Here is a 12,713-nt window from a genome sequence, read left to right as displayed (position 1 = left end):
TTTATATTACATCACACTATTTTGTTTTCTATTTGTGTTTTTTAATATTTGTTTGTCATGGTTCAACGACTCTCAGCAGTATCAAAGATCAAAAAAGTAGGCGTCGTTTATTGTGTTGACATTCCTATCCCACACAGCTCCAATCTGGTGCATTGTACAAGTGGTGTTTACAGGATCTTTAAAGCCATGTTATACACTTTCGGAACAGAAAATAATAAAAAAAAGTACACAGATTTACAAATAACTTAACAGGGTTTACAGAAGGTAGTGGTGAAATACTTCTCTTGAAATATTATTCCATGAAATGCTTTACTTTTTGAGAAAACATTAAAACAATCTCGATAGCGAGAATTACGGGTTTATTTTAAACACATGTCATGACACGGCGAAACGTGCGGAAACAAGGGTGGGTTTTCCCATTATTTTCTCCCGACTCCAATGACCGATTGAGCCTAAATTTTCACAGGTTTTTTATTTTATATATAAGTTGTGATTTATACGAAGTGCGGGCCTTTGGACAATTCTGTTTACCGAAAGTGTCCAATGGCTTTAAAGGTATGGCTACTATTTGTAGTTGCTCAGAATAATTGTTAGCAAAAAAACTTACTTGTTAGAGATTTTGATAGGATAAAACATTGTGAGAAACAGCTCCCTCTGAAGTAACATCGTTTTGAGAAAGATGTTACAATTCTCACCGATAAAACATTTGAATTTGATATCGAGACCAGAGAATTTGAGGTCTAGAAATCAAGCATCTGAAAACACAACTTCGAGTGCCAAGAGTGTTTTTTCTTTCGTTATTATCTCGCAACTTCGATGAACGATTGAGCTCAAATTTTCACAGGTTTGTTATTTAATGCATGTTGAGAAGACTGGTCTTTGACAACTACCATGTCACTCCCATTCTTCAGGATCTTCACTGGCTGACAGTCTCCAACCGTATCAACTTTAAAATACTTACCCTGGTCTTCAAATGTCTCAATACCGCCTCTGCGCCTTCATACCTAACGGATCTCATTCAGTTGTACAAACCTAACAGATACCTTCGGTCATCTACTGACACCAGACTACTTGCCATCCCCAAAACACGCACCACTACTGGGGAAAAAAGCTTCAACGCTGCTGCCCCCAAACTCTGAAATGATTTACCTCACAGCATGCGCCACTCTAGCTCACTAGTAGGCCTGGGCGAATAATTCGAATATCCGGTTAATGGCGAATAGGTTTTCCTATCCGTAACCGCGAATGCCTTTTTTTTCTTAACCGGATATCCGCATAGGGCGCGAATAGCTATTTATAAACCGGATAGTTCTGTAATTACAACCAAGTAACCGGATATTCTTTAATATCCGAATATCCGCGGACGTCGGGCGACAACTGACATGAATGTTTTGTCTGAATCCTAATGAAACTTCTATTAAGACAGCATAAAACAGCATAAATTAAGTATTTAACTATGCTCACCTCCGTGAAGAGTCAAAACAATGACATTTCTGACGTAATTTGTTCAAAGATTACAAAAGTTTTCCTTCACGTAGAGTCATCCACGATCAAAAGAAAAAGCAAATCGCCATCTTTAAATTAGATCCGGTCATTTTTATGAATGAACCGAGTGACACTGTCTAAAACTAATATCAATCCGCCCATAAGATCTCATTCACGAACGAACAGCGCCCTCTAGCGACAAAAAAAAATATTTTTCTAAATATTTTTTTATTTTTATTTTTTTTATAGCGCCCTCTAGCGGCGAAAAAAACTATTCGAATATCCGGTTAATTTCGGATAGTTGGCCAGCGGTATCCGAATAACAAAATTTCACTATTCGCCCAGCACTACTCACTAGCAGCCTTCAAGAAATCTCTCAAAACCCACCTGTTCAACTGATTTGCTTGCTTTTATTTATTCTTTGCTCTTTGTTTATTTTGTGTGTACAGCTCTGTGGTACTTTCCCCTGTTAGTTAGAGCGCTTTATAAATACCTTGTATTACTGTAGTGTCCAATGTCTTTAAAAAAAAGCAGTCTATGAAATTTTGCCCTGATGTTTTGAAACTACCATGTGACTCTTTCATGGAGGCTAATTAAAAATGTTCTAGGCTAACCGTTTGTGTGAATTTTTTTGTTTTTTTTCCCATTATCATGATATTTTTATACTACGCAGAAAAACTCTTCTGCTAAGTGACAATTATCTTAAAACAGTTCGGATCTGGATGTGATCGTATAAAACATTGTGAGAAACGGCTCTCTCTGAAGTGCCATAGTTTTCGAGAAAGAAGTCATTTTCCACGAATTCGATTTAGAGTCCTCAGATTTTGAAAATAAATAATATGATAATGGGAAAAAACTCTTCTGCTGTAAGTCATGTAAGTGACAATTATCTTAGAACAGTTCAGATCTGGATGTGGTTTAGGAAGCTGGATAACCTAGTGTAGGAAACAATGGTATAGCATAGGAAGGTCATTTACGATAGCTGTAAGGTCATTTTCAATTGTTAGGGGTTGACAATAGATTGGCCTCACCAATTATTAGCTATTGTGATGTTGTACAGGAAGCAACAGGGTGAACACTGTCATTTTTACATTGACTTCTTGCACACAGATAGAGGCAGTGGACACCATTGGTAATTACTCAAAATAATTATTGGCATAAAACCTTTCTTGGTGACGAGTAATGGGGAGAGGTTGATGGTATAAAACATTGTGAGAAAAGGCTCCCTCTGAAGTGCCATAGTTTTCGAGACAGAAGTAATTTTCCACGAATTTGATTTCGGGACCTCACATTTAGAACTTGAGGTCTCAAAATCAACCATCTAAACGCGCACAACTTTTTGTGACAATGGTTATTTTTTCTGTCATTACATGTATTATCTCTCAACTTCGATGACCGATTGAGCTTAAATTTTCACAGGTTTGTTATTTTATGCATGTTGAGATATTACCAACTGTGAAGGCTAGTCTTTGACAATTACCAACAGTGTCCACTGCCCTTACTATTGGTAATTGTCACAGCCTTCACACTTGGTGTAACTCAACTTCTGCACAAAATAACAAACCTGTGAAAATCTGAGCTCAATCGGTCATCGAACTTGTGAGATTATAATGAAAGAAAAAAACACCCTTGTCACACTAAGTTGTGAGCGTTTTTAGATGGTTGATTTCAAGACCTCAAGTTCTAAATCTGAGGTCTCTAAATCAAATTCGTGGAAAATTACTTCTTTCTCGAAATCTATGGCACATTAGAAATTCCAGAGTTTGAATTGGGTGATCTTAACCGCTCGGCCACGAGACTTCCGTATGTGTATCCATGACCATACATGTTGCAAGATGCTGAAAAAGTAAACTTTTTTAACAAAATAAAAAAAACATACAATACAACTGTACTCAGATCAAAGTATGTAATTAAAACACTTTAAAGGGAAGGTACACACTTGGTAATTACACAAAACAAATATTAACTTAAAAACTGACTTGGCACTGAGCATTTAAGAGCTGTTAATAGTATAAAACATTGTGGGAAACAACACCCTCTGAAGTAATGTAGTTTTTGAGAAAAAGGTAATTTCTCACTAAAATAGTAAAAGACTTCTACCTCAGAAGTCTTTTATTCTTATTGGAAAGCACATAAATTCATCCGACAAGGGTATTTTTTCTTTCATCATTTTCTCTCAACTCTGATGACCAATTAAGCTCAAATTTTCACAGGTTTGTTATTTGACTGGTTTTTGACAATAACCAGTAGTGTACCTTCCCTTTAAACAGAAATTGATCCTGACTGTACCATACTGTCTGCCAACCACATGCATTGACCTTGTTGTTTCCATACACCTTGTAAAGGTCACGACCTTACGACCTGGACAATCAACCACAGCATCCGCATTTCATCCTTCATTTAAATTCTCTGGCTCTGTGCTCAGACATTCTTTTTCTGTCACTGGCTGCCTAGGTGCCTGGGGAAATTGGCAAGTTTCGGTGCTGAAAATTGGTTTTTGTTGTCAGAATTTTGTGACATTTTTCTAATTTCCTAGTCTCTACCATGGTTACCAGGAGTTTGAGTAGCCAAGGGAGTATTTTGGTTCGAACAGCAATTCTTGCCAGCATCATACAACCCATTGTCCCAAGGAGGGATGTGACAAGTTTCGTTGACTGTATTGCTGTACATAATACAGTTTAAGTTTTGGCTTCACCATTTGTGAAAAGTTCCCAATCTAAACAGGGAGTTTGAAAAGCCAGTGGAATATTTTGATAATATCAGCAATTCCTGCATCAGCAGACCACCCACTGTTCAAGGAAATAGGACCTAAACTCTGCCTGCCTGGGTTGTGGTTTCGACAATAATTATGCGGTTTCACGGTCACTGTCTATGACTTGGATCCTTCAACAGCACTACAGAAGAGATTATATCGTTTGGAATCACCAAGAACACTTTGTCTAGGTTAAGTCTATGAGTCAGATTCTATCCAGCTGATTACTTGTCTTTCCCAGTTGCCTTGGCTTTTTGAAGATCAGACACCGTTTTTACATCGCAGCTCTTCAAAGTCTTGTTGTTTTTTTGTGACACTTTGAACCGAGTCATTGTGTTTATGAGCACTGGTTACTCTGTAAAAGTGTTTGAAGTTTTTGTTGAGGTGACGGTGGTTGCAGACAGTTCTTTAGGCGGAAATAAATTTGGTTAATCATCAGGAAGGCTTCCTCACGATGCTTGGCACCAAGAAGGTAATACGTACTTAAAGCCGTTGGACCCTTTCGGTATAGAAAAAACAAAAAAAGTTCACAGATTTACAAATAATTTACAGGGTTTACAGAAGGTAATGGTGAAAAACTTTTTTTGAAATATTAGTCCATGAAATGCTTTACTTTTTGAGGAAACATTACAACAATAAAAATTCTCGTTAGCGAGAATTATGGATCTTTTTTATACACATGTCATGACACGGCGAAACGCGTGGAAACAAGAGTGGGTTTTCCCATTATTTTCTCCCGACTCTGATGACCGATTGAGCCTAAATTTCCACAGGTTTGTTGTTTTATATATAAGTTGTGATACACGAAGTGTGGGACTTGGACAATACTGTTTACCGAAAGTGTCCAATGGCTTTAATGCCTGCGTGTCTTCGTGTATGAGTTAAACATAACTGATTGTACCTCCAGCGATTGCTGGGGCGACCTTTGGTGTTTTTTTGTGGTACCCATTGCTTTTATGTGGGGTGCCCTTTGCTTTTTGCTCTTACATGTAAGTGTGGTGCCCTTGCTATTAGTTTTGGAGCCATTTGTTGCTGTGGTGCCTTTTTCTAGTTTGATGCCCTGGCCTTTTTAAATTTTTTATTTTACTATTATTATGATCACATGTACAAATGTAGCTCTGGTGCTGTTAGCATTGTGGTGCCCTTTGCAGGGGGAAAATGGCACAGCAGATGTGGTTGTGACTACGGCCAGAACAAGGGCAACACTGGTCAAAGCTGGTGGTGTGGTTTAAAGACACTGGACACTATTGGTAATTTCAAAGACCAGTCTTCTCACTTTGTGTATCTCAACAAACCTGTGAAAATGTGAGCTCGATTGGTCGACGGAGTTGCGAGATAACTATGAAAGAAAAAAACACCCTTGTCACATGAAAACGTGTGCTTTCAGATGCTTGATTTCGAAACCTCAAATTCTAAACTTGAGGTCTCAAAATCAAATTTGTGGTAAATTAACTTCTTTCTCAAAAACTTTGTTACTTTGTCGTTTCCCACAATGTTTTATACCATCAACCTCTCCCAATACTTACAATCAAGAAAGGTTTTATGCTGATAATTATTTTGAGTAATTACCAATAAGGTGTCCACTGCCTTTAATTCAGACTTGAGGCTCTCATTGGCATGATTTCAATTTTTTTTGTAACGAATTTTTTATTTTATTTTTTTTAAGTAAAAAAAGTGTAGGTTTTTGATTGTTTTTTTTGTTTTGGTAGGACCAGTTGATAGGAAACACAATTATTGTTTTGTTTGGCCACACATATTATGGTGGTGGACTGTGAGTGAGTTACAACAAGTACACATCCTGTTCATGGTTAATTTTTAATTTATGTAACCAGGCACTTAACCTACATTGTTCGGATCATGTCATTTGTGTATATTATTACCTTACAGGCCCGATACGGAGGCAACGAAGGCAATAGACCCTTCCCATGAAATATGTAAATTGCACATATAGCACGTGCGCACTAACGTTTTGGTTGGCAAAATGAGGGGACATCGCACTGTTTTGTACACGGCTAATGGGTGTGTGTTGCAGATGCGATTGTGCGTCTGCTTAGTGCACAACTCTACGGCGTTTGCCAACCAACAGGGTCTGTACGCATGAGTGAATGTGATTAGCATATTTCATGGGAAGGGTCCATTATTGGCTCCGTTGCCCCTGGTCATTGTTTTGGTGCCCTTGAAATGCTACAGTACAAATTTATAATTTCCTCATGGTGCCCTTTACCATGGAGAAAATGCCTTGGTGCCCTTGCCCTTTCAAAAACGAAGCATACAGGCCTGACCTTAGAATTTCGTCTAAGTAATAACAATGAATTTTTTGCGTGTCATGGCCAAGCGCTCTAGCTTAAAGGGTTTTATAACATGTATAATGTACTTTTTCATAACAAAAAACACAATGTCCACAGATTTACATTAAACTTACACAGTTTGAAGATTATGATAGTAGAAAGCTTCCCTTGAAATTTGACCTACTGAGGTGCTGTAGTTTTTGAGAAATGAGTAAAAGTAATAATTTCCGTCTCAGTTTTAGCATGTAAAAGCATATTAACCAGTTTTGGTCTCATACCAAAATCATTTTGTGAGTTGTTTTACACATTTCTCAAAAACTACACAACATTAGTTAGTACTATTTGAAGGGAAGCTTTCCACTATCATTATCTTCAAACCCTGTCAGTTAAATGTAAATCTGTGGACATTTTGAATCCTTTAAAAACAATGATTGCTTGTAAAAAGTTGGGAAGGTACATGTAGGGCATTATGGCTCGTAGCAGATGATACCCATCCTAATGTCACATACTTACCAAAATATCTTTTTTGTAGGTATCACTAGCAATCTTTATTTAGAGCTGCCCAAGAATGTATTGTGCGTGGTAACTTAGTGTGTCTTAAAGGAACACGTTGCCTTGGATCGGTCGAGTTGGTCTTTGAAAAGCGTTTGTAACCGTTTTTTATAAAATGCATATGGGTAGAAAGATGTTGTAAAAGTAGAATACAATGATCCACACAAACATACCTCGAAATTGCGTGGTTTTCCTTTTACCTCGTCGACTAACACGTCGGCCATTTATGGGGGTCAAAATTTTGACTCCCATAAATGACCGACCATGTTAGTTCGCACAGTAGAAGGGAAACCACGCAATTTCGAGGCAAACTTGTGTGGATCATTGTATTCTACTTTTAAAACATCTTTCTAACCATATGCATTTTATAAAAAACGGTTACAAACGCTTTTGTTTTGACCAACTCGTCCGATCCAAGGCAACGTGTTCCTTTAAGTAAATTAAGAATTTGTTTTTATTTTGGCGCTGTGCATAAATGTTTTCTGATTGATTGATAGTACATGCATAAAGGTTGGCAGATTTTATCTCTCTGCCATTTCGAGGATCTTCTATAAATCGGATTTAAGAGGACCCACCTATTGTCATTAACTACAGATTAAAATTTGTTAATTTGTACAATGTATTTGGTTAAATCATCAATCAGCTTGTTCATCAATCCTTGATCACGCTGTAAACAAATAAAGTCTACGGATTATACGCACTGTGTGCATACATCAGAAATTTAAATCATTCATACATTTTGGTCAATGAAAAAATGAACTGATGCTTGTTGTTACTGCCTAGCACCCACCCACTCACTCAGGAACCTGGCTTCCAATTAGCGAACCAATTAATTTTGTAATGTTTTTAAAAAGTTCTTTTTGCCTATTGTAGGCTAAATAATGCGTGAACAAAACAACTTCTGATACATGTACACATGTTATACGTGTCTTTCCAATTAAAGCCTGGTTCTTACGTCATGCCAATGAAAGCGAATATGACGTGAGATTGACGTCACGTCCATGCCAATGCAAAGCGAATATGACGTGAGATTGGCGTCAAAACTCTGTTTTCGCTGCAAATTCACAAGAGAGTTGAGCACAGCTCAACCGCTGCAAATTATTTGTCGCGAATTTGTATCCAGGCTTTACTCTCATACACATCTCCCCCACATTGGTTTTGGTCCACACTTGGCAACTTACAATGTAAGAATAATATTAATAGAATAATAATAGAGAGAAATTTAGAAACCGCAAAAACAATAGCAGAAAGACACCGCCTCATGGCGCTGGAAAAGAACAACAATAAAAGTCTGGACCAGACAAAACTTATACAAAGCAAATATTACACAGTATCGAGTTAGTTACTTGTCCTAACTTAGGACTTTGTTTTTAATAAAGTTAGGACTATCTGTACAAGTATCTGTTGAATTCTGCAACAAACTCAACACATGAGTTGCAGGTGTCATGTGGCAAGTGGATAGAAATGACGCAGTGATGTGCTGTCATTATAATAGTGGTAATTTTGATTTGATCTAGCCTATTCTTCTTGAATGATTCTATTGAAGGAGCTTCTCTTATACTAGTCCTAAAGGCCGTGTAGCGATATCGATATAACGACAATGACGCAAAGAGAACGCATTGGTTCTATTGGTTGAATTGCTCCATGCAGAATATTATTATTATTATTAAAACACATTCAAACATCGCAGCTACAAGCTGAATTGAGTTTAAAATACAGAGCTTCATAAAAAAAAGAAATGTTTATAAATTACAAAAAAAACATATAGAATTACAATTTGTTTTTGTACATTAAAAGGACAAACTGGCCAGTGAATATGCCCATTTTCATCCAACTGAAGGCGTGCTTTTTTAATGTTCTTGCTTACATCCTCGTTAGCGAGGTCCATGTGACTGGGCCTTAACTGTTTGTGAAATCGCCAGCAGGCCTGCAACTAGTTTGTTTTTGTTGTCTTAACTTTGTTTACTTTTGATTTCCCAGGTGAAAGTTTTGTATGACTTTGACGGGGAAGCGGATAATGGTGAGCTTAGCATCAGAGAGAATCAAGTCTTGACAATCATCAGACAGGACGTTGGAGATGGATGGTGGGAGGCGGAGACGTCCAACAAACAGAAAGGCTTGATCCCTGAAGCCTATGTAGAGGTGAGACTTCTTGGTTTGGATCTAGTTTAAGGGTCTGGGTAGTTTTTACACAATGTCCGCAGATTTACAAATATGTACATTAAAGGCAGTGGACACTATTGGTAATTACTCAAAATAATTATTAGCATAAAACCTTAATTGGTAACTAGTAATAGGGAGAGGTTGATGGTATGAAGTGATGTAGTTTTCGATAAAGAAGTAATTTTCCACGAATTTGATTTCGAGACCTCAAGTTTAGAACTTGAGGTCTCGAAATCAAGCATCTGAAAGTACACAACTTTGTGTGACAAGGGTGTTTTTTTCTTTCATAGTTATTTTGCAACTCCGACGACCAATCGAGCTCACAGGTTTGTTATTTTATGTTCATGTTGAGAAACACCAAGTGAGAAGACTGGATTTTGACAATTACCAATAGTGTCCACTGCCTTTAAAGATAATGATAGTTGAAAGCTTCTCTCCACCCCGGGGTTAATGTGTACCTGTGAGGGCAGAGGTGGTTCTTGTGATTGATTTAGCTTAGTGCGCTACATGTACATATTTGGCAGCACAGGATGGTTTAAAGGATGTGGGTACTTTTTCAAAATGTCCATAGATTTACATTAAACTTACAGGGTTTGAAGATAATGATAGTGGAAAGCTTCCCTTCAAATATTACTTACTGAGGTGCTGTAGTTTTTGAGAAATGAGTAAAACAATGTCATGAAAATACATTTGTAAATTATTAAAATAATTTTCGTCTCATGAGACGAAAATTATTTTCATGACGTTGTTTTACTCATTACCTCCAAACTACAGCACCTCAGCACACAGTGTTTTCAGGGAAGCTTTCTACTATCATTATCTTCAAACTGTGTAAGTTGAGTGTAAATCTGTGGACATTGTGTTTCTTGTCGTACAAAACAGCCATTCCATTGTGACTCGCGTGACAATCTCACTGGTTTTTCAACTTTTGAAAGATCTATACTCCAAAATATAAAACGTGGCTCTCATGTAACTCAATTTATATAAACTTAGTAAAGAGCCCTATAATAAAAAATAAAAAACGAACACAAATTGTGTAGGTATCATGTTTTTATAGGTGTTCCAAAAATGTGACTCGCGTGACTGCCAAAAAATGAAAGGTCTTGTATCCCTGTATGCCGTTGCCCATTCGTGAGAACTCAGAGAAACTTTTTAGTCCCGGATCACTTTTTTTTTAAGTACAAGAGAAGCACTATACTTTACAATAAAAAGTACAAAATAAAAAGTTTTTAAAAAATTGAAAATTTGTTAAATGCAACGTGACTCGCGTGACAGAAGTTTGTGACTCGCGTGACAAGTGAGAAAATATACAATAGCTAAACAGGATACTGCATAACAAGATTAATTTATTTCATTCAGAACACTTAGAACTTGAAATTGAATCTTTTCATCAAAGGAAGAAACACCTGAAGCAACATTTAAAGGAAAATTAAGAATCTGAAGAGGCTTTGACTTAAACATGGTAATGTTGGGACGGTTCTGAAAAGAATTGGTGGTTCAACAACACTGTCTGGGCGAAACGTAGAGTTATGAAACCACCAGTTCTTTTCAGAACCACTCAAACTCATAGAAAGAACCCTTACTAGAAATTATTATATTGTTTTGTGATTGGGGGAAGACTTTTTTCTCACTACGCTTGGCAGAGTAGGTTGATCTGTTGATAAGAAACAACCAATTTTGGTGTCAAGTTCTAATGGCATTAGACTGTGTTAGGCTGAGTACATGTACATCTGTTAAGTAATTTCTTTATTGATGCCCCTCTCCAAATCTAACTTAAGAATACTGTCTTAAAATACCCAGTTTCATCAAATATTTTTGTTCGTTCTTGTTTTAAGTTTATCATTCCTTGTATTATTTAAATTATGCAGGATGTGAATACATTGTACAGTGCAGTATGCAGTGTACACATGGTACATGTAGTTCAACATGATCTGCTGACAATGTGCCAAGTCATAATTGTACACTGTAATAATTCCTTTTTCTAACATAAATTTATAAATTCAGGGGCATAGTAGTATGTTCCATTGGGCTGGGGTGCTTTTTTAACATTCCATGTAGACATCATCCCCAGAATACTTTGGTAGCTTTTGCCAACCATGTGCATTAAGTGCATTTGCTGTGACTCGCGTGACAAACTCGAGGGTGTTTTTTTTTAAAAGTAGAATGCCTAGGTAAAAAAAAACTAATAAATTCTTGAAAGACCCTTTGAAAAGACCACTATTATGAGAGAGAAGAAAAAAAATGTTGAGGGTCTATAACAGAAAAAATCCTATAATCAATTTTTTTGTGACTCGCGTGACAGTAAAACGAGGGTAAAAATTAACTCCCATTTTTCAAAAGTCAATAGTTCAAAAAGGTATATTTAATTTTGGCTGTCCTTACTAATGACTCTTTGTTGTTTATACATAATGATTAAATCTGAACACCTATTGTTTCATGATTTTTTTTTCAAAACCTGAATTTCAAGGATTTTTCAGACTTCAGTGTACACTTTTTACCCTTTACTCCCAAGGCTGTCACAAAAACAATAAAGAATATTTTTATAAAGTCTTTTTAGAAATAGAAGCACTAGGTGTTCTTGTTTCAAAATAAATGTAAAAACTTCACTGATAACCATTTTAATTTTTTTACTATGAAGCGCAAATACCATGGAATGGCTGAAAAGTTACATAGATCCTTTAAGGAATGAAAAGGTCCAGTGATCACGGATAATAATGTTGTAAGCGCTTTGAGACATGGTGTACAAAGCGTTAAAAAAAAACCATATAAATCGTGACAAATAATTACTCAAAAAATTGTTTTATTGTTAATAAACATATACTCTTATGTTTAAAAGAAAAAAAATCCTATTTCCAGGTGCCTTTAAAACTGTTTGTTTTTTGTGTTTTGTGTCCTATGTACAAAAAGTACCTACATGTAGGTCCCTTTATGGTATTGGTCGAGTTGGATGAGGTAATTGTCTGTACTCTTTTGGACACCATTGTACACTGCACAAGGGGAAGTGGTTTCGTTGGAAATGTCTATTTTTAGAATGCAACTTGTACACCATTGTACACTGCACAAGGGGAAGTGGTTTCTATTTTTAAAATGCAACTTGATTTCCTAGTACCTCATAGCACCATGCCATCCGCATTAATGACAATACAAAGTCGTTGACAACTTTACACTTTTTTTTTTCATTGTTCATAGTTGGTATTGTGCCATACCACAAAGGGTCAGATAGAGTTTGCATAACTCCAACAATACACCTACAGTGCATGTAAGCATAGAGTAAGACTCTATGGTGTAAGTTATCACACAAGTGCGATTGGAATCTCAAAAAAACTATACATGTAGAGCTGCGTCCAATATCCAACGCTATATTTTTCCTTATTCCACAGGCATGCAACTCTTCCGCGTTTCCGCGGAATTTCGCATTTTTTGTTGTCTTTTTAAACGTGAAAAAAAAAAAAAAAAAAAAAACTGAAAAAAAA

General features: G+C 36.6%; 1 protein-coding gene across 5 annotated transcripts in view; it reads left to right on the top strand.

Moving 5' to 3' along the window:
* Window positions 1-4,432: 4,432 nt before the first annotated feature.
* LOC139942496 (sorting nexin-33-like) overlaps window positions 4,433-12,713 on the top strand; it is a 59,759-nt gene continuing 51,478 nt past the window's right edge. The window contains exons 1-2 of one of the 5 annotated variants that reach the window (XM_071939307.1): window positions 4,433-4,709; window positions 9,058-9,219. In XM_071939307.1, the coding sequence (XP_071795408.1) occupies window positions 4,692-4,709; window positions 9,058-9,219 (180 nt within the window). In that variant the 5' untranslated portion in view covers window positions 4,433-4,691. The remainder of the gene's footprint in view (window positions 4,710-9,057; window positions 9,220-12,713) is intronic. The other 4 variants (XM_071939308.1, XM_071939309.1, XM_071939310.1 and 1 more) reach the window with 4 other exon arrangements.

Source organism: Asterias amurensis, chromosome 10 (assembly GCF_032118995.1).
Source record: "Asterias amurensis chromosome 10, ASM3211899v1".
In the NCBI taxonomy this organism is placed as follows: Eukaryota; Metazoa; Echinodermata; class Asteroidea; order Forcipulatida; family Asteriidae; genus Asterias; species Asterias amurensis.
The sequence above is the reverse complement of the archived record's forward strand: the minus strand, read 5'-3'. Positions and strand labels throughout refer to the sequence as shown.